At 40.3% G+C, this 22,874-nt stretch overlaps 1 protein-coding gene across 1 annotated transcript in view; it reads right to left on the bottom strand.

Annotated features, from left to right (window-relative positions):
* Positions 1-1,395: 1,395 nt before the first annotated feature.
* Positions 1,396-22,874, bottom strand: part of ARPC3 (actin related protein 2/3 complex subunit 3) — a 44,242-nt gene continuing 22,763 nt past the window's right edge. The window contains exons 3-7 of the mRNA XM_053701729.1: positions 12,515-12,591; positions 12,318-12,386; positions 3,775-3,901; positions 3,496-3,590; positions 1,396-1,638 (exon numbers count right to left, since the gene is read on the bottom strand). Coding sequence (XP_053557704.1) covers positions 1,576-1,638; positions 3,496-3,590; positions 3,775-3,901; positions 12,318-12,386; positions 12,515-12,591 — 431 coding nt within the window. The 3' untranslated portion in view covers positions 1,396-1,575. The remainder of the gene's footprint in view (positions 1,639-3,495; positions 3,591-3,774; positions 3,902-12,317; positions 12,387-12,514; positions 12,592-22,874) is intronic.

Genomic DNA, 22,874 nt, shown 5'->3' with positions numbered 1-22,874 from the left:
ACATGGATCCATGATTTTACCCAATAAGTTGTAACTGTGATTAATTGTATCCCATTTGCATTTGTAATAAATTGTATCACATTTGTATTTATATACAATATCTGTATTTATCTACATCAGATATCAATAGGAATATTGGTGTCAACATTTTGTAAATCTTAGGACGTTGTTTACTTGTTATCCTATATGATATAGGAGTTTTACTCTTACAGTCGTTGGTATAATTTATTTCATTTCCTCTGCCTTAATTTGGCGCTCCTAGGTCTATATTTTTTCTTAATTTTAAATCCATATTTAAGGGTTGGCTAGGTACCCTTTTGTACCCAGGAGCTTGTAGGAAAACTTTATGAGCGCTGTGAGATATTGTAGTATCTTGGCTATTTCATTACTCTATGTATAACATTAAAACATGCACTGGTAAATTGTCTAATTTTGGCATGTGCATCTTGTATATCTTAAAGATCTGTTCTTCTGAGCACTATTTCTTCACAAGATGTAGTTTTTCTTTTATTGTTTATTCTTTGTTATGCTTAATCACAGCCCCCTAGAATTGGACTTTAAACTGTTTATCAGGTCCAAGAGTGACCTATCATTAACATAAGAGGAAGAAAAAGAAAAATGAGGACTATAACCCCCTTAATACACATCAGATCAGATATGAAGCTAATATTTGACTAACTGATTGTAATTTGTATTAAATGTACTTCATGACCTCAATAAAAAAAAATGTTTAAAATAGAAAAAATTACTTTTGTTTCCATCTTCTCTGCCTCTGGTTTGGTTTTTGTGTTCTAAAATGCAAATAATAGTCTATATTTATTTAAAACAACAAATATGACCTGATTACAGAACTGTACTATCTTTGTGATGCTACTATGTATACAAAATGATATAAAACTACCTTTAGGTTGCCTGTATAAGTTGTATTATGTCAAGTAAATATTGCCTAAAGGACATAAGAGATTGTTGCTTACACTTGATTCCATCCCCTCTCTAAACTTTCCCATTTTACAGTTGCAAATATTCAGAAATTCAAACTATTCCCAAATCCAAACCTTTTCTGTTTGGATAATGAGTTTTCTACCTGTATTAATACATACTATTTATTTTGTCTAATTGTCCTGTAATTTAACTCGAAAATTTCACTCTTCCAAATAAGGCAAGTGGCAGGGGTAATTTGGCCATCAAAAAACAACAGCAACAAACTAGGTGTTAACATATTCAGAATGTGTTCACATTTGGCGCATTTGTTCATTTATCATATAATACACAAGCGTCTAGTAAATCACAAAGTGTTTATGTACCTTTAATCCCTGAGCACAGGAACCATTGATTATGTTACACTATATGCACAATTCCTTTAATAATACATTTATTAGAGGCCAAGATCAGGAAAAGATTTATAACCAATTTTAATAAGCACCAGCTTAACAATGAACATTTCACAAATACCGTTTTCCATCTTTTAAATGATACATTTGCATTATAACAGTATAAAAAGGTCCTTGAACAGGGTAAACACCAAATCACTTGCTGCAAAGCTATGAAATTCTGTTTGTTGCGTCCTTACTCATTTCACTGTCCGGGAGCAGAGAGGGACTTGTTCATGAACTGCTTTTTTACAAAACATGTCCACCACTGCAAGACAAAGAACATGGGGTGATTAAAGAAGGGTATAGCCAACGTAAATGCTTGAATTGTAGTTTAGCTATAGCTGATAATCTAGAACATTCATGAAATTATTGTTAGTCCAACATTTTATCATGTAATTAAAAAGAGATACAAAATATTTTGTATTTTGTAATACAAACAAACAAAAAACAATTATATATATATATATATATATATATATATATATATATATATATATATATATATATATATATATATATTATTTTTTTTGCAATATACAGTTGTGCTCATAAGTTTACATACCCTGGCAGAATTTATGATTTCTTGGCCATTTTTCAGAGAATATGAATGATAACACAAAAACTTTTCTTTCACTCATGTTTAGTGTTTGGCTGAAGCCATTTATTATCAATCAACTGTGTTTACTCTTTTTAAATCATAATGACAACAGAAACTACCTAAATAACCCTGATCAAAAGTTTACATACCCTGGTGATTTTGGCCTGATAACATGCACACAAATTGACACAAAGGGGCTTGAATGGCTATTAAAGGTAACCATCCTCACCTGTGATCTGTTTGCTTGTAATTAGTGTGTGTGTATAAAAGGTAAATGAGTTTCTGGACTCCTGACAGACCCTTTGCATCTTTCATCCAGTGCTGCACTGACGTTTCTGGATTCGGAGTCATGGGAAACGCAAAAGAGAGGAGTCAACAAGGCCTATGATGAAAGGTACACCATTCCTACTGTGAAACACAGAGGTGGATCACTGATGTTTTGGGGATGTGTGAGCTACAAAGGCACAGGAAATTTGGTCAGAATTGATGGCAAGATGAATGCAGTATGTTATTTAACAGAACCCCTCATTTTCCACTTCTTGATTAGAGTTTAAACACTGCTGATTTGCATTCTCAATTCCTTGTATATCTTTTTATATCCCTTTCCTGTTTTATACAGTTCAACTACCTTTTCCCGCAGATCCTTGGACAATTCTTTTTCTTTCCTCATGACTCCAGAAATGTCAGTGCAGCACTGGATGAAAGATGCAAGGGTCTGTCAGGAGTCCAGAAACTCATTGACCTTTTATACACACACACTAATTACAAGCAAACAGATCACAGGTGAGGATGGTTACCTTTAATAGCCATTCAAACCCCTTTGTGTCAACATGTGTGCATGTTATCAGGCCAAAATCACCAGGGTATGTAAACTTTTGATCAGGGTCATTTGGGTAGTTTCTGTTGTCATTATGATTTAAAAAGAGTAAACACGGTTGATTGATAATAAATTGATTCAGCCAAACACTAAACATGAGTGAAAGAAAAGTTTTTGTGTTATCATTCATATTCTCTGAAAAATGGCCAAGAAATCATAAATGAAAAATGGCCAAGAAATCATAAATTCTGCCAGGGTATGTAAACTTATGAGCACAGCTGTACATACATTATTTATTTTGACCTCTTTTCATGCAATTAATCTCTATAATCTAAAAAGTGTGGCTTTTCCGATTGTGAGAATTGTACATGCAAACTGCAGACTTAATAAGCCTAACTTAGCTACATATTTGTCCCTAATTGGCATCAGAAAAGGAACTGCAAGTACATGTTTTGTTAACTAAATTACAGTGCCTTGTCTACTCCACTCCAAATAAGGCAAGTGGTGGGTGGATTTGGCTATAGAAAACAATGTGTTAATAGGTTCTGACAATGTATATACTCTGCTGGCATGTTAATGTATGTCCCTATAAAACTCAGCCTTTTGTGTTTTAGAATTTCAGTAACTAATACATGACAGTCAGCTATCAGTAGTTAAAATCGCATACAGGCAGTGTTTTTATAAGAAAAATAAAACTATATTTTTACCTTGCTTGGTTTGTCTGTCTGAGGATCAAATACCTTCTCACAAAGCCTTAACCCCGTCTCTTGTCTCAGCTGCTGTAAATAAGCCCTCATGACCTCTGTAAAAGGAAAATGTGACACCACAAGACACAATTTAAATGCATATACATGCAAGATCTGGCAATTTTAAACGTGTTTTTTTAAATATGCATTGAATTGAAAGTTTGCTACAAACCTAGGTTATAGTTACTGACCCAGCCTGCTAAACAATGTACTGTACAATTATGTTGTATGCATGCTTACCATCCTCCTGCTTGTTGGAAGGTTTTATATACATGGCATTAAGTGGAAATCCTGGCTCTCCAGGGATAGGGAAGTTTGTAATTCCTAATGTGTACATCTCCTTTTCTCCCTGTCCTCTAGAATTGCACTGAAATAGGCAAGAAAAAACATATCAATTGCACATATTATGAATACAGATTTCTAGGGCAGATAATAACGAGCAAGTATATGCGCTCTGGCTATGTAAAGGAAAAAAAAAAAAAAAAGTATGTCTTATTTATCTACCAGATGTTGACAGTTTGACATGGTAACAGCTTCATTATAAGCTACATTTTTCAAAGGATAATACTATTAGATAGGATAAATAAATATGATTTTATATAGGTATTAAAACTGACAACCGATACAAAATGGGAAAATGTAAAGTGAATTGGTTAAGTAGAAAACACCCCCTTTAAACTCTCAAAAACAACTCCAACCACTCAGTTCTTTTTTAAAATTTATTTTTCTCTTGTAAGGTGTATCCAGTCCACGGGGTTCATCGATTACTTGTGGGATATTCTCCTTCCCAACAGGAAGTTGCAAGAGGACACCCACAGCAGAGCTGTCTATATAGCTCCTCCCCTAACTGCCACCCCCAGTCATTCTCTTGCAACTCTCGACAAGAAAGGAAGTATCAAGAGATATGTGGTGACTTAATGTAGTTTTACCTTCAATCAAGAGTTTGTTATTTTTAAACGGTACCGGCGTTGTACTATTTTTCTCTCGGGCAGAAATTGGAAGAAGAATTCTGCCTGGAGATTTGATGATCTTAGCGGTTTGTAACTAAGGTCCATTGCTGTTCTCACACATAACTGAAGAGTATGGGAAAACTTCAGTTGGGGGAACAGTCTGCAGATTACCTGCTTTGAGGTATGTTCAGTATTTTTATTTCTAGAGAGGAATAAGTTCTAGAAAATGCTGACAGAGCCTTGTGTATTTGAGGTAAGCCTGATGCAGTGATTTAACAGCGACTGGGATCATGCTTACATAACAGGGTAATACTCATGTTAATATTCATATTGCTTAGTGACAAAACGGTTACATGATTTCATAAATAAGACGTTTTTTCTCTGAGAGAGATAAGTCTTTATTTGGGGCCTAGTTTCCACATGGCTAGTCAGATACTCCTAGGAGTAATTTCTTAAGGCCCCTCTGACATCCAGTACATGGTGGGAGGGGCCTATTTTAGTGCTCTAACTGCGCAGTTTTAATACAGACTGAGACATCCAGCTTCCCTAGAAGAGTCCTCTGGCATCTGAGAACCATTTCAAAGGGGTTATTTCTGCACAAAATCGTATTTAAGGGCAGGTAGGAGCCTTAGCAGAGCTGTGGCATGGTGCTCAATTGATTTTTAACGTTTTTCAATCTGGTTTGGGGCCTAAGGGGTTAATCATCCATTTGCAAGTGGGTGCAATGCTGCTTTAGTCCCTTACTCACACTGTAAAAATTTCAAAGATTTTACTGTATTTTTTCACTGTTTTGCAGTTTAAGTGCTAGTTTTTTTCTCTTAAAGACACAGTAACGTTTTTGTTTAATTGCCGTTTCACCTTTATTAAAGTGTTTTCCAAGCTTGCTTGTCTCATTACTAGTCTGTTAAACATGTCTGACAGAGGAAACTCCTTGTTCAATATGTTTGGAAGCCATTGTGGAACCCACTCTTAGAATGTGTACCAAATGTACTGAAATTTCTATAAACTATAAAGACCATATTATGGCGCTTAAAGATTTATCTCCAGGGGATTCTCTGACTGAAAAGAGGGAGATTATGCCATCTAACTCTCCCCATGTGTCAGAACCTATAACTATATAGCGCGTCTAATTCCTTACAGGACATGGCGGCAGTTATGAATGCTACCCTCACAGAGGTATTTTCCAAACTGCCAGGGCTACAAGGAAAGCGAGACAGCTCTGGGGCTAGAATTAATACAGAGCTTTCTGACGCTTTATTGCCTGTGTCCGATATACCCTCACAATGCTCAGAAGCCGAGGCAGGTGAGCTTCTATCTGTGGGTGATATTTCAGACTCAGGGAAGGCGTTACTTCAGTCTGATTCTGAGATGACAGCGTTTAAATTTAAGCTTGAACACCTCCGCTTATTGCTTAAGGAGGTTTTAGGGACTCTGGATGACTGTGACCCCATTGTGGTTCCAGAGAAATTGTGTAAAATGGACAAATACTTTGCAGTACCTGTTTACACCAATGTTTTTCCAGTCCCTAAGAGGTTTTCGGAAATTATTACTAAGGAATGGGATAGACCAGGTGTGCCGTTCTCTCCCCCTCCTGCTTTTAAAAAGATGTTTCCCATAGATGCCACCATACGGGACTTGTGGCAGACGGTTCCTAAGGTGGAGGGAGCAGTCTCCCCCCTAGCTAAGCGTACAACTATCCCCGTCGAGGACAGTTGTGCTTTCCTAGATCCTATGGATAAAAAATTGGAGGATCTCCTTAAGAAAAATTTTTATGCATCAAGGTTTTATTCTCCAGCCTCTTGCATGCATTGCCCCAGTTACTGCTGCAGCGGCTTTTTGGTTTGAGTCTCTTGAGGAGGCTCTACAGGTGGAGACCCCGTTAGACGATATTCTAGACAGGATTAAAGCTCTTAAGTTAGCCAACTCCTTTATTTCTGACGCCATTTTTCATTTAGCCAAGCTAACGGCTAAGAATTCAGGTTTTGCCATTTTGGCGCATAGGGCGCTATGGCTTAAGTCCTGGTCAGCAGACGTTACTTCAAAGTCTAAGCTTCTTAACATCCCCTTCAAGGGACAGACCCTATTCGGGCCCGGTCTGAAGGAGATCATTTCTGATATTACTGGAGGAAAAGGTCACGCCCTTCCTCAGGATAGGTCCAATAAGTTAATGACCAAACAGAATAATTTTCGTTCCTTTCGAAACTTCAAGAATGGCGCAGCTTCAGTTTCCTCTAATGCAAAACAAGAGGGAAATTTTGCCCAGCCCAAACCAGTCTGGAGACCTAACCAGGTTTGGAACAAGGGGAAGCAGGCCAAGAAACATACTGCTGCCTCTAAGACAGCATGAAGGAGTAGCCCCCGATCCGGGATCGGATCTAGTGGGGGGCAGACTCTCTCTCTTCGCCCAGGCTTGGGCAAGAGATGTCCAGGATCCCTGGGCATTAGAGATAGTTTCCCAGGGATATCTTCTGGACTTCAAAGCTTCATCTCCAAAGGGGAGATTTCATCTCTCACAATTATCTGTAAACCAGATAAAGAGAGAGGCATTCTTACGTTGTGTTCAAGACCTGCTGGTTATGGGAGTGATCCACCCAGTTCCAAGGGATGAACAGGGGCAGGGCTTCTATTCAAATCTGTTTATAGTTCCCAAAAAAGAGGGAACTTTCAGACCAATCTTGGATCTCAAGATCCTAAACAAATTTCTCAGGGTCCCATCCTTCAAGATGGAGACTAGCCGAACCATCCTCCCTATGATCCTGGAGGGTCAATATATGACTACCGTGGACTTAAAGGATGCTTATCTCCACATTCCGATTCACAGAGATCATCATCAGTTCCTCAGGTTCACCTTCTTAGACAGGCATTACCAGTTTGTGGCTCTTCCCTTCGGGTTAGCCACGGCACCAAGAATCTTTACGAAGGTTCTAGGGACCCTGCTGGTGGTTCTAAGGCCACGGGGCATAGCGGTGGCTCCTTACCTAGACGACATTCTGATTCAGGCGTCGACTTTTCAAATCGCCAAGTCCCATACGGACATTGTTCTGGCCTTTCTGAGGTCTCACGGGTGGAAGGTGAACGAAGAAAAGAGTTCTCTTTCCCCTCTAACAAGAGTTTCCTTGCTAGGAACACTGATAGATTCAGTAGAAATGAAAAATTTTCTGACAGAGGTCAGGTTATCAAAGCTTCTAACTTCCTGCCGTGCTCTTCATTCCACTTCTCGGCCGTCAGTGGCTCAGTGTAATCGGCCTAATGGTAGCGGCAATGGACATAGTTCCGTTTGCCTGCCTACATCTCAGACCACTGCAACTTTGCATGCTCAATCAGTGGAATGGGGACTACACAGATTTGTCCCCTCTGCTAAATCTGGATCAAGAGACCAGGGATTCTCTTCTCTGGTGGTTCTCTCTGGTCCATCTGTCCAGGGGAATGAGTTTCCGCAGGCCAGAGTAGACTATAGTCACGACAGATGCCAGCCTTCTGGGCTGTGGCGCAGTCTGGAACTACCTGAAGGCTCAGGGTTCGTGGACTCAGGAGGAAGCCCTCCTTCCGATAACCATTCTGGAACTGAGAGCGATATTCAATGTTCTTCAGGCTTGGCCTCAACTAGCTGCGGTCAGGTTCATCAGATTTCAGTCGGACAATATCATGACTGTAGCCTATATCAACCATCAGGGGGGGACAAGAAGCCCCCTGGCAATGTTGGAGGTTTCAAAGATAATTCTATGGTCAGAGGTTCACTCTTGCCATCTCTCAGCTATCCATATCCCAGGAGTAGAGAACTGGGAGGCGGATTTTCTAAGTCGGCAGACTTTTCATCCGGGGGAGTGGGAGCTCCATCCGGAGGTATTTGCCCAGCCGATTCAACTATGGGGCAAACCAGAAGTGGATCTGATGGCGTCTCGTCAGAACACCAAGCTTCCCTGTTACGGGTCCAGGTCAAGAGATCCTCAGGCAGCGCTGATAGATGCTCTAGCAGTGCCCTGGTCCTTCAGCCTGGCTTATGTGTTCCCACCATTTCCTCTCCTCCCTCGTCTGATTGCCAAGATCAAGCAGGAGAGAGCTTCGGTGATTTCAATAGCACCTACGTGGCCACGCAGGACTTGGTATGCAAATCTGGTGGACATGTCATCCCTTCCACCATGGACTCTGCCGCTGAGGCAGGACCTTCTACTCCAAGGTCCATTCAAACATCCAAATCTAATTTCTCTGCGTCTGACTGCTTGGAGATTGAACGCTTGATTTTATCAAAACGTGGTTTCTCCGAGTCGGTCATTGATACCTTAATTCAGGCTCGAAAGCCTGTCACCAGGAAAATCTATCATAAGATATGGTGTAAATATCTTCACTGGTGTGAATCCAAGGGTTACTCATGGAGTAAAGTCAGGATTCCTAGGATATTATCCTTTCTCCAAGAAGGATTGGAGAAGGGATTGTCAGCTAGTTCCTTAAAGGGACAGATTTCTGCTCTGTCTATTCTTCTGCACAAGCGTCTGGCAGATGTTCCAGACGTTCAGGCGTTTTGTCAGGCTTTAGATAGAATCATGCCTGTGTTTAAACCTGCTGCTCCGCCATGGAGTTTAAATTTAGTTCTTAAAGTTCTTCAAGGGGTTCCGTTTGAACCTCTGCATTTCATAGATATCAAGCTTTTATCTTGGAAAGTTCTGTTTTTGGTAGCTATCTCTTCGGCTCGAAGAGTTTCAGAGTTATCTGCCTTACAGTGTGATTCCCCTTATCGGATATTCCATACAGATAAGGTAGTGTTGCGTACCAAACCTGGATTTCTTCCTAAGGTGGTATCTAATAAGAATATCAATCAGGAGGATTGTAGTTCCGTCACTGTGTCCTAATCCTTCTTCAAAGAAGGAACGTCTAGTAAACAATCTTGACGTGGTTCATGCTTTAAAGTTTTATTTACAAGCTACTAAGGATTTTCGTCAAACATCTGCATTGTTTGTTGTCTACTCTGGACAGAGGAGAGGCCAAAAGGCTTCGGCATCTTCTCTTTCGCTGAGAAGCATAATCTCAGCAGCCTCCTGAAAGAATTACAGCTCATTCCACTAGAGCGGTAGCTTCCACATGGGCTTTTAAAAATGAGGCCTCTGTTGAACAGATTTGTAAGGCGGCGACTTGGTCTTCGCTTCATACTTTTTCTAAATTCTACAAATTTTATATTTTTGCTTCCTCTGAGGCTATTTTTGGGAGAAAGGTCTTGCAGGCAGTGGTGCCTTCCATTTAAGTTCCTGCCTTGTCCCTCCCTTCATCCGTGTCTTAAAGCTTTGTTATTGGTATCCCACAAGTAATGGATGAACCCGTGGACTGGAAACACCTTACAAGAGAAAACAAAATTTATGCTTACCTGATAAATTTCTAGCTCTTGTGGTGTATCCAGTCCACGGCCCGCCCTGTCACTTTAAGGCAGGTGTTTTTTATTTTTAAACTACAGTCACCACTGCACCCTATAGTTTCTCCTTTTTCTTGCTTGTCTTTGGTCGAATGACTAGGGGTGGCAGTAAGGGGAGGAGCTATATAGACAGCTCTGCTGTGGGTGTCCTCTTGCAACTTCCTGTTGGGAAGGAGAATATCCCACAAGTAATGGATGAACCCGTGGACTGGATACACCACAAGAGAAATAAATTTATCAGGTAAGCATACATTTTGATTTTTTTATTAGTTATGTTTAGGGCCTACATTACATTAACGCCTTTAGCTACCGGAAAATTCAGGGAGAAAAAAAAAACATGCCCAAAATACCAGAGAATTTTTAGCATTTTTGCTATCACTCCATTTAATCAGAAAAAGGGATAGAGATAGAGATAGAGATATAGATAGATATATATATATATATATATATAAAATAATTATATGGGTTGTGGCATATAATATACCAAAATGGGCCTAGATCAATACCACTGAAATTATACAAACCGCTTGTGCAGTCATAACCGCAAATGGTTGTAAAAGTTTCCCTGGGATCCTTTTTGTTAAGAAATAGCAGACATGCATGGCTTTGCTATTGCTTTTTGGTAATTAGAAGGCTGCTTACTGCAGCTGTGCACCACACTTATGAAATTTCCAGCAGTGAAGGGGTTAATTAGTTAGCTGGTAAGGGTAATAGTATTGTATTGTATTGTAATGTAGGGATTACACTCCCACCTAACATCTCCCTTCCAAACACCACCATCTTAGGTACTTTCAGAAAGTCTGTCAGTATACAGCTTAGAGCATTTTTTTTTTATTATTTTTTTCTGCAGTGTAGGGATCCCTCCTCAACCCTGCCACCTTCTTGACCCCCCCAACAGTTCTCTAACCCCCCCCCTTCCCACAGCTGTAAGCAAGTACCCAGTTTATTGTATTTTTTGTTTTAATTATTTTTTCTGTAGTGTAGGGGTCCCCCTCACCCACCCCACAATCTAATTTTTTTTGTTAGGCACCCTGCTTTGATTTATCCTTTTCTGTAGTGTAGTGTTCCATCCCTCCCTCTCCTTTCAAAATGTATTTTTCTGTATCGTAGTATGCCAAACTTCCCTCCCCCCTCCACCGCTGGGGTGACCACCTGCCTTCCCTTCCACACCTCCCACCAACACCAACGGATAATCGCTACAGTGTCACTGTCTGTAATGATCTGACAATCTACCTTCATATGGTATGATCTTGACAACCGAGACTGCTTGGGGTTCCAGCATATTGGGTGTAGAGCTAAGATTTGCAGTACGATTGGCTATGTACCCGATGACGTAGAGCTACGTTCGAATGGCTTAAGGGGTTAATCATTAGATGATCTTGTACTGGGCACTCTTGTATTCTATTAATGTATGTATATACCACTTCTTATTGACTGCTAATCTACGCACCAACTACTATTTCTGCAATTTACAGCAACCCCAATTGATTTCTGAATACAAGTTATTAACCTTCAAAAATCTTTTCCAGATTCCTTTTATCCTGGAAAATACTACACTTTTAAGGGACACAAATTCAAAAAGCAAACAAAACAAATGCTCTGTAATGCTAGACTAATTTATTTTTTGACTAATAGCCCCTGCACAGTTTTCTGTGCATTTGTTAACAATTAAGAACTAAACTAGTTTTCTCAGTGATGTCCTGGGGTCACTACTTTTAAAGCAACATTTACTTTGTTTAAAGGGACACTAAAACACTGAGATTGTAACATAAAAATTATATGTAGTAAAAAAAAATTGTGGGCTTTCCAACTCCTGGACAGTGCAGACCCCATGCTTAACACTGCTATATTTCACACAACCATTGGTTGCACATTCTAAAACAGTCCCTGATTGACCTCAGCAGAAAATCTAGGTTACAACATGGCAGCACCCACTGCTTTATGAACACTAACATTTTACACGTATTGCTTTCATATTTAAACAACTAATACAATTTCTAAAAATATACCTCATATTAATCACAGGCCAATATCTGCAGTTATTTAGTGTTTAATGTGCATTAACAGCTTATGGAAGGTTTTTTTTTTGTTTTTTTTTTTAAAACAAAAAAAACTCAAACACAGACACACTGTACACACAGGGTACATCATGTAAATAGAGTGTGCAATTTTATCACTAGTGACCACTGCAAGTCTATGTGTTTAACCCCCACAAATTGGGTTAAATGCATAGTTAAAGTACAATCTGGAGCTTCAGAGAACTGTTGGTCCAGATTGGAAACTGCTGCTGACCCAATCAGTAGAAGTCGCACAATCTAACGGCAAAATATATATTTCTTTTCTGTAACATTTTAAATTAAAGCACAGCATTTTAGGGGCTTTTACTATAGAGGGATGTGGTGTATTAGTTGATGTAAATGATTAAAACTCACCTTTTGCAACTTTTTTAAGCATTCAGAAATATAAAGAGTGATGTATATTAATGTCCGATCAGCTTCATTCTGCAAATAAATATAAGGAATACATTCAAAATCCATTTTTTAATATGCTTTTCTGGTTTTTATAATATTATTATGTGCATTAATTAAAGATTATAATAGCCAATATAACATCACCCAACAAATCATACCTTGATTTCATAGTTTTTGAAGAAAACATTAGCTTTGAAGTAATAAATAGCTTCATCAATTATATCGGTGTCTTTAGCTAAAACAAAAAAAAAAACAAAAAAAAAAAACAGATGGTTAAGACATGTAACAGACTGTATAAATAATGCTTTATCTAGTCAAAAAAACACAATTTATGCTTACCTGATAAATTTATTTCTCTTGTGGTTTATCCAGTCCACGGATCATCCATTACTTGTGGGATATTCTCCTTCCCAACAGGAAGTTGCAAGAGGACACCCACAGCAGAGCCGCTACATAGCTCCTCCCCTAACTGCCATATCCAGTCATTCGACCGAAACAAGCCGAGAAAGGAGAAACCATAGGGTGCAGTGGTGACTGTAGTTTAATTAAAATTTAGACCTGCCTTAAAATGACAGGGCGGGCCGTGGACTGGATACACCACAAGAGAAATAAATTTATTAGGTAAGCATAAATTGTGTTTTCTCTTGTAAGGTGTATCCAGTCCACGGATCATCCATTACTTGGGGGATACCAATACCAAAGCTAAAGTACACGGATGAAGGGAGGGACAAGGTACTTAAACGGAAGGTACCACTGCCTGTAAAACCTTTCTCCCAAAAATAGCCTCCGAAGAAGCAAAAGTATCAAATTTGTAGAATTTGGAAAAAGTATGAAGCGAAGACCAAGTCGCCGCCTTGCAAATCTGTTCAACAGAAGCCTCATTTTTAAAGGCCCAAGTGGAAGCCACAGCTCTAGTAGAATGAGCTGTAATCCTTTCAGGAGGCTGCTGTCCAGCAGTCTCATAGGCTAAGCGGATTATGCTTCTTAGCCAAAAAGAAAGAGAGGTTGCCGAAGCCTTTTGACCTCTTCTCTGTCCAGAGTAATCAACAAACAAAGCAGATGTTTGACGAAAATCTTTAGTAGCTTGTAAGTAAAACTTTAAAGCACGAACCACATCCAGATTATGTAAAAGACGTTCCTTCTTTGAAGAAGGATTAGGACACAATGATGGAACAATCATCTCTTGATTGATATTCTTAGTGGACACCACCTTAGGCAAAAATCCAGGTTTTGTACGCAGAACTACCTTATCTGCATGGAAGATCAGATAAGGAGAATCACATTGTAAAGCAGATAACTCGGAGACTCTACGAGCCGAGGAAATAGCCATCAAAAAGAGAACTTTCCAAGATAAAAGATTGATATCTATGGAATGAAGAGGTTCAAACGGAACCCCTTGAAGAACTTTAAGAACCAAATATAAGCTCCATGGGGGAGCAACAGGTTTAAACACAGGCTTGATTCTAACCAACGCCTGACAAAACGCCTGAACGTCTGGAACATCCGCCAGGCGCTTGTGCAAAAGAACAGTGCAGAGATCTGTCCCTTCAAAGAACTAGCTGATAATCCTTTCTCCAAACCCTCTTGGAGAAAAGTTAATATCCTGGGAATCCTAATCTTACTCCATGAGTAAGTCTTGTATTCACGCCAATAAAGATATTTGCGCCATATCTTATGGTAGATTTTCCTGGTAACAGGCTTTCGTGCCTGTATTAAGGTATCAATGACAGACTCTGAGAAGCCACGCTTTGATAAAATCAAGCGTTCAATCTCCATGCAGTCAGTCTCAGAGAAATTAGATTTGGATGATTGAAAGGACCTTGAAGTAGAAGGTCTCATCTCAAAGGCAGAGTCCAAGGTGGAAAGGATGACATGTCCACTAGGTCTGCATACCAGGTCCTGCGTGGCCACGCAGGCACTATCAAAATCACAGATGCTCTCTCCTGCTTGATTCTGGCAATCAGTCGAGGGAGCAGAGGAAACGGTGGAAGCTTGGCGTTCTGGCGAGACGCCATGAGATTCAGTTCTGGTTTGTCCCAACGATGAATCAATTGAGCAAACACCTCCGGATGGAGTTCCCACTCCCCCGGATGAAAAGTCTGACGACTTAGAAATTCCGCCTCCCAGTTCTCTACACCTGGGATATGGATCGCTGATAGGTAGCCAGAGTGTTTCTCTGCCCAGCGAATTATTTTGGAGACTTCTAACATCGCTAAGGAACTCCTTGTTCCCTCTTGATGGTTGATGTAAGCCACAGTCGTGATGATGTCCGACTGAAATCTGATGAACCTCAGGGTTGTTAACTAAGGCCAAGCCTGAAGAGCATTGAATATTGCCCTCAATTCCAGAATATTTATTGGGAGGAGTTTCTCCTCCTGAGTCCACGATCCCCGAGCCTTCAGGGAGTTCCAGACTGCACCCCAACCTAGAAGGCTGGCATTTGTCGTTACAATTGTCCAATCTGGCCTGCGAAAGGTCATACCTTTGGACAGATGGACCCGAGATAGCCACCAGAGAAGAGAATCTCTGGTCTCTTGATCCAGATTTAGTAGAGGGGACAAATCTGTGTAATCCCCATTCCACTGACTGAGCATGCATAGTTGCAGCGGTCTGAGATGTAGGCGCGAAAACGGAACTATGTCCATTGCCGCTACCATTAAGCCGATTACCTCCATGCACTGAGCCACCGAAGGGCGCGGAATAGAATGGAGAACACGGCAAGAATTTAGAAGTTTTGATAACCTGGACTCCGTCAGGTAAATTTTCATTTCTACAGAATCTATCAGAGTCCCTAGGAAGGAGACTCTTGTGAGTGGGGACAGAGAACTCTTTTCCAGAACTATGTCCGTATGCCCCGCGGCCTTAGGACCGCCAGAAGCGACCCCAGAACCTTTGTAAAAATTCTTGGGGCTGTAGCTAACCGAAGGGAAAAGCCACAAACTGGTAATGCATGTCCAGAAAGGCAAACTTAGGAACCGATGATGATCTTTGTGTATCGGAATGTGAAGGTAAGCATCCTTTAGATCCACCGTAGTCATATATTGACCCTCCTGGATCATAGGTAGGATGGTCCGAATAGTTTCCATTTTGAATGATGGAACTCTGAGGAATTTGTTTAAGATCTTTAGATCCAAGATTGGTCTGAAGGTTCCCTCTTTTTTGGGAACCACAAACAGATATGAGTAAAATCCCTGTCCCTGTTCCTCCTTTGGAACTGGATGGATCACTCCCATAACTAGGAGGTCTTGCACACAGTGTAAGAATGCCTTTTTCTTTATCTGGTTGACAGATAATCGAGAAAGGTTAAATCTCCCTTGTGGAGGAGAAGCCTTGAAGTCCAGAAGATACCCCTAAGATATAATCTCCAACGCCCAGGGATCCTGAACATCTCTTGCCCACGCCTGGGCGAAGAGACAAAGTCTGCCACCTACTAGATCCGTTACCGGATAGGGGGCCATTCCTTCATGCTGTCTTAGAGGCAGCAGCAGGCTTTTTGGCCTGCTTGCTTTTGTTCCAGGACTGGTTAGGTTTCCAGGCCGTCTTGGACTGAGCAAAAGTTCCCTCTTGTTTTGTAGCAGAGGAAGTTGATGCTGCACTTGCCTTAAAGTTTCCAAAGGCACGAAAATTAGTCTGTTTGGCCCTTGATTTGGACCTGTCCTGAGGAAGGGCATGACCTTTACCTCCAGTAATGTCAGCAATAATTTCCTTCAAACCAGGCCCGAATAGGGTCTGTCCCTTGAAGGGAATGTTAAGTAGTTTAGACTTTGAAGTCACGTCAGCTGACCAAGATTTGAGCCATAGCGCCCTACGCGCCTGGATGGCAAATCCAGAATTCTTAGCCGTTAGTTTAGTCAAATGAACAATGGCATCAGAAACAAAAGAATTAGCTAGCTTAAGTGCTCTAAGCTTGTTAAGTATGTCCTCCAAAGGAGTCGTCTGTAAAGCCTCTTCCAGAGACTCAAACCAGAACGCCGCAGCAGCAGTGACAGGAGCAATGCATGCAAGGGGCTGCAGGATAAAACCTTGTTGAATAAACATTTTCTTAAGGTAACCCTCTAATTTTTTATTCTTAGGATCTGAAAAAGCACAACTGTCCTCGACAGGGATAGTAGTACGCTTTGCTAAAGTAGAAACTGCTCCCTCCACCTTAGGGACCGTTTGCCATAAGTCCCGTGTGGTGGCGTCTATGGGGGGGGGGAAACGGCACACCGGGTCTATCCCACTCTTTATTAATAATTTCTGTAAACCTTTTAGGTATTGGAAAATCCTCAGTACACACCGGCACTGCAAAGTATTTATCCAGTCTACACAATTTCTCTGGCACTGCAATTGTGTCACAGTCATTCAGAGCAGCTAAAACCTCCCTAAGCAAAACACGGAGGTTCTCAAGCTTAAATTTAAAAGTAGAAATATCAGAATCAAGGTTTCCCTGAGTCAGAGATATCACCCACAGACTGAAGCTCTCCTTCCTCAGCTTCTGCATATTGTGAGGCAGTATCAGACATGGCTCTTAAAGCGTCTGTATGCTCTGTATTATGCCTAACACCAGAGCTATCACGCTTTCCTCTAAATTCAGGTAGTCTGGCTAATACCGCTGACAGTGTATTATCCATGACTGCCGCCATGTCTTGTAAAGTAATCGCTATGGGCGTCCTTGATGTACTTGGCGCCATTTGAGCGCGAGTCCCTTGAGCGGGAGTCAAAGGGTCTGACACGTGAGGAGAGTTAGTCGGCATAACTTCCCCCTGGTCAAAATCCTCTGGTGATAAATTTTTAAAGATAAAAACTGATCTTTATTGTTTAAAGTGAAATCAATACATTTAGTACACATTCTCATATGGGGTTCCACCATGGCTTTTAAACATAATGAACAAGGAGTTTCCTCTATGTCAGACATGTTTATACAGACTAGCAATGAGACTAGCAAGCTTGGAAAACACTTTAAATCAAGTTAACAAGCAAATATAAAAAACGGTACTGTGCCTTTAAGAGAAACAAATTTTGTCAAAATTTGAAAAACAGTGAAAAAAGGCAGTAATTCAAACTAAATTTTTAGTGTATGTAATAGGTTAGCAGAGCATTGCACCCACTTGCTAATGGATGATTAACCCCTTAATGCAAAAAACGGATCAAAAAACGATTTTTAAACAGTCACAACAACTGCCACAGCTCAGCTGTGGCCCTACCTTCCTCAATAAACGACTTTTGAAGCCTTTAGAGCCCTTCAGAGGTGTCCTATAGCATGCAGGGGACTGCTGAGGGAAGCTGAATGTCTCTGTCTGTAATTTTAACTGCGCAAAAAAGCGCTAAAATAGGCCCCTCCCACTCATACTACAACAGTGGAAAGCCTCAGGAAACTGTTTCTAGGCAAAAATCAAGCCAGCCATGTGGAAAAAACTAGGCCCCAATAAGTTTTATCACCAAAGCATATATAAAAACGATTAAACATGCCAGCAAACGTTTTATATTGCACATTTATAAGAGTATATATCTCTAATAGTAAGCCTGATACTAGTCGCTATAAAATCACTGTATTTAGGCTTAACTTACATTAATCCGGTATCAGCAGCATTTTCTAGCAATTCCATCCCTAGAAAAACTTAAAACTGCACATACCTCATTGCAGGATAACCTGCACGCCATTCTCCCTCTGAAGTTACCTCACTCCTCAGACATACGTGAGAACAGCAGTGGATCTTAGTTACTTCTGCTAAGATCATAGAAAACGCAGGCAGATTCTTCTTCTAAATGCTGCCTGAGATAAAATAGTACAACTCCGGTACCATTTAAAAATAATAAACTTTTGATTGAAGACAAAAACTAGCTATATTTCACCACTTTCCTCTTACTATCTCCATCTTTGTTGAGAGTTGCAAGAGAATGACTGGGTATGGCAGTTAGGGGAGGAGCTATGTAGCGGCTCTGCTGTGGGTGTCCTCTTGCAACTTCCTGTTGGGAAGGAGAATATCCCACAAGTAATGGATTATCCGTGGACTGGATACACCTTACAATAGAAAAGGGCTCAATGAATACAGGGAGCCCGTTTGCCATAGTGACTAGAATCTGTCACACTGTATACTTTCTATGCTATACTGAAAAAGCGCAACTCTTTATTGTTACGCCCCTGCTCAGTCAGCATTAGGACTTGGGCTGTGATAAAAAATGCTGTTGGGACCCTAAACTATGGCCAAAAGCAATGCTTTGTCTCATATTTAAGGGACCCCATATTGTCAATATAGACTGGAACCTGGACCTGCATGGTGTTCAATCCAGGTTCCCAGTGTCAATATACATGGGGCCTGGATCTACTGCAACACTGCTCAAAAGTCTGCTGAGCACAGAGAGGAATCCACAAAGGTAAGGCCAATCTACCAACACCTTGAACGCTAGTAAGTCAACTTTGTCAGTGTATTATTGTGTAGTGATTAAAAAAAATTGTTTTCATGTAAGACACCTAATAACTTAGCACGTTACTAGAAGCCTAACATTTTTTATCATCAAGTATATAACTATATGATATTCTGTGAATTCTTGCACATGCTCAGTAGGAGCTCAAAAACTAAATATAAATAGACTTTGCACAGTCCTTTAACTAGACTTTTTAGACTTTTAAAATGAACACTTAAAGAGCCACTAAACCCAAAATCTTTCTATCATGATTCAGATAGAACATACACATTTAAACCACATTACAATTTACTTCTATTATTTATTTTGCTTCATTTTTTAGATATCCTTATTTGAAGAAAAAGCAATGCACATGGGTGAGCCAATCACATTAGGCTTCTATGTGCAGTAACCAATCAGCAGTTACTGAGCATATCTAGATATGCTTTTCAGCAAAGAATATCAAGAGAATAAAACAAATTAGATAATAGAAGTAAATTAGAAAGATGTTTAAAAATGCATTCTCTTTCTAAATCATAAAAGAAAAAATGTGGGTGTCATGTCCCTTTAAGTCAAAATTAAACTTTCATGATTCAGATAAAGCATGTAATTGTAAACAACATTCCAATTTACTTCATTTAATTAATTAAGGGAATTTATTAATGGAAGTAAATTGGAATGTTGTTTATCTGAATCATGAAAGTTTAATTTTGACTTAAAGGGACACTGAACCCATTTTTTTACTTGATTCAGATGGAGCATGCAATTTTAAGCAACTTTGTAATTTACTCCTATTATCAATTTTTCTTCGTTCTCTTTCCATCTTTATTTAAAAAGGCATCCAAGCTTTTTTTTGGCTTCAGTACTCTGGACAGAACTTTTTTATTGGTAGATGGATTTATCCACCAATCAGCAAGAACAACCCAGGTTGTTCACAAAAATGGGCCGGCATCTAAACTTACATTCTTGCATTTCAAATAAAGATGGCAAGAGAATGAAGAAAATTTGATAATAGGAGTAAATTAGAACGTTGCTTAAAATTGCATGCTCTATCTGAATCACGAAAGAAAAAAATGTGGGTTCAGTGTCCCTTTAAAAAGTATAAAAAGGAGGCGGAGTCTGGAGCAGCAAGGGAATGGCTGCTTAAGCTGAGAGCTCCGTGCAGGAGAAGGAGAATAAAGGCAAGAAATCAGTGCTACAGGCACATCAGACACAGAATGTGAGCGGATGGGGTGCAGAACACCCAGACACTACTTTACAGACATCGGAGCAAAGATTCTTTCTGTGTTAAGCAAGATTTTGTGGAGACTTCTGACAGGAAGGCCTGTCGCCATTTTCACAGCCCACGTGGAGAAACTTTCTTAAGAAAAGGCTGCAGCCGCTGCAGAACTCGATAGCCGAGGTCGGTAAGAGGCTTAAAATTATAATAAAGGGTCTCAACAAGAAGGAGACAGATGTAAATAAGCGGCAAGTGAGGGAGGAAGAGGGTGAGGTTGGTTTCTGCAGCTCCTAAGCTACGGAGTGATAAAGGCCTTGCTGACACAGACCTGCATAGCAAGGGGATCTTGATAAATAACCAGAATAGCTTCTGGGCCACATAACCTTTAATGGGAGCCATAGCTATAATGGAAAAAAGGGACATTTACAAAGATTGAACCGGGGGAGATAGAGGATGCAAAAGGTAACAAGCTGCCAGGGATAAGAAAGACAAAATTATATAAACTCTGCATGCAGCAGTTATATCAATGCAGTGAATGAGAGATGTCACATAGGCCCATATAACTTATATGAATACCGAGAGAAAAGCGTGGTGAACTTTCCCTAGGGATAACTATAGGGGAACAAGCTGCTTGTTTTTTTTTTTTATATATAATTTTTATTGAGGTTTGAAATAAGGCATACAAAAACATAAGACAATAAGATACAATATTCGCTGCAATATATAAATCTCACGACAAGAAGCTTCAGACGTACAGTATACAGTTCTAAAACAGAAGTCAATAAGTATAGCGAATAATTTGGATGCCCAATGATCTGCTACCCTCCTAATGGACACAGGTCACTCATGGGCCTCATCACTGCAAAGTCTAAGAGAAGGAGGTTAATTCCAATAAAGGAGACCGCTTTTGGATCTCAACTGACAAACCTCATTTTACAATAAACATTCTAGATTAAGCTGCTATTAACATATCTGTGGATAACATGAGAGAGAAAAATAACACATCTGTGGATAACATGAGAGAAAAAAAAGCAAGTTTAACGTATTGGGTGCAAACTAGGTGAAATAATGCTAGTGTACCCTATTATATATTGTAAATTTTCTGTGCTGACCCACTTAGAAAAAGGGACAATCTCAAGACTTGCCAAATAGTAAACAGGTAGGGATAAAACAAACAGAGAAGTTACTTGTATGAGCAATCTTAATTCAAATCTGGATTCATGTTCTAAGTGCTACTAAATAGAAATACTTCAGTGAACACTCTAGGATAACCTGCTGTTGACACAACTGTGAGCATTGATAGAAAGGTAAAGCAAATTTAGAGTATTTGATGCAAACCAGGTAGAATAATGCTAGCGTACAATAATGCATACTATGAGTTTTCTATGCCAACTTAATTAAAAAGAAGGTCAGACTTAGGGCTTGTCATATAGTAATCAGACAGGGGTAAAACAAACAAAGAAGTTACTTGTATGAATAGCCTCAGTTCAGATCTAAATTAATTTTTTTCTATGTGTTGCTAAATATAGATGCTAGTTATGTCAGATAAGTGTGAAGTGCATCACCCCGGCCGCAGGTCACGCAGCACCACACAGTCCGTCCATACTAACAATAAGATAAGCGTGTAGCAAACATATGACATGAGGTTAATTTAGAAAAATCTTCTACTGAGCTGTATCTAAGACTGTCATTAGTTAGCTACTAGGGGGAAAAGAAGAGTACGCCCTGTGGGAAAATGTTAATTGCAGGACAAGTGCATTAGTGGGTTAGTAGAAAAGTAAGTAGCTAGATCAAATTTGGTAGGATGGCCCTAATATCAGGAAAAATTAGATTGTATAAACAAATATACCCCTGCAAGCTGAAATGCAATTATGAATGACATAGCACAAATATGGGAGATTGCTAAAACAGTTAAGCCATAATACACAGTATAACGCTGAAAATAACATAAAAGAAAAAAAAATTTGCATATGAAACTGGGTGGGTATAAATACAGTATTAAACGTAATTATAGTTAAACCCATCAGCTTAACCAATTCCAGTGCGAGTCCTTTTGTCAGAGTCAATTTGCCTAGGTACTCGTCGAGTGGCCCAAAGTCTGAGTCTTACATAGGCAGGCACAGTAAGGTGATAGCTCTGAGTACCGACCATAGAAACCAGCCCAACAGCGGTATAACAGGGGGCTTTCCAGGTTAATGAAGTCAGCTCTGGCCCCTTACCTTCTTGGTCTTGGGCTAAGCTCTCAGTAAGGGCTCTCTCCGCGGCAAGCAGAGAGATTTGTTGGACCTCCGCTACCCCGGCAACACCACTCTCCATACAGGTTACGCCTCCCGATGTTACTCGGCTGGTAGTAGCTTCTCCAAATACTTTAGAGCCTGTTACCGGACCTGGAATAGCGGAGGCCTTGTTTTCATCCGGTAGGGTAAGTATGTAGCACCGGGGCCCCAAAGTGCTACCGCTAACTCGTGTCGCCAGAATGGGTCCGGGTGAAGTAGGTTGTTGGGGTACTGTGAGAGCTCCAAGGTTAAATGCGGCAGTTAGCGATTTCTCCAGGACGGCATGGTGAACTGACAGCAGGTTTCTCAGTGCATCAAAAAAGGTAGTAACTCCCTCCGCGTCCATAATGCGATTGTATGTAGATCAGCTGGTCAGCACACTGAGTAAGATCATGCAGAGGTACACACTCTTATGCGTTATGGTACTGCAGTGATTGTTGAGGTAACACTGCGTCCTAACGACAGGCCCACCAAGGGTACCTGCCGGGGGGTTTTGATGATGGTAATAGTCCTCAGAAACTGGAAGCCTGGCTGTAGGTGGAAAAAACTGTAGCCACGAGGTCTGTAAAATGGCTACCATTCATATAGGAACCAGATGTAGCTCCGTTCCTAGATCCAAGGGGTGACGTCCGGCAT

This window comes from Bombina bombina, chromosome 2 (genome assembly GCF_027579735.1).
Source record: "Bombina bombina isolate aBomBom1 chromosome 2, aBomBom1.pri, whole genome shotgun sequence".
NCBI classification, from domain to species: domain Eukaryota; kingdom Metazoa; phylum Chordata; class Amphibia; order Anura; family Bombinatoridae; genus Bombina; species Bombina bombina.
This window is presented reverse-complemented; position numbering and strand designations above follow the sequence as displayed.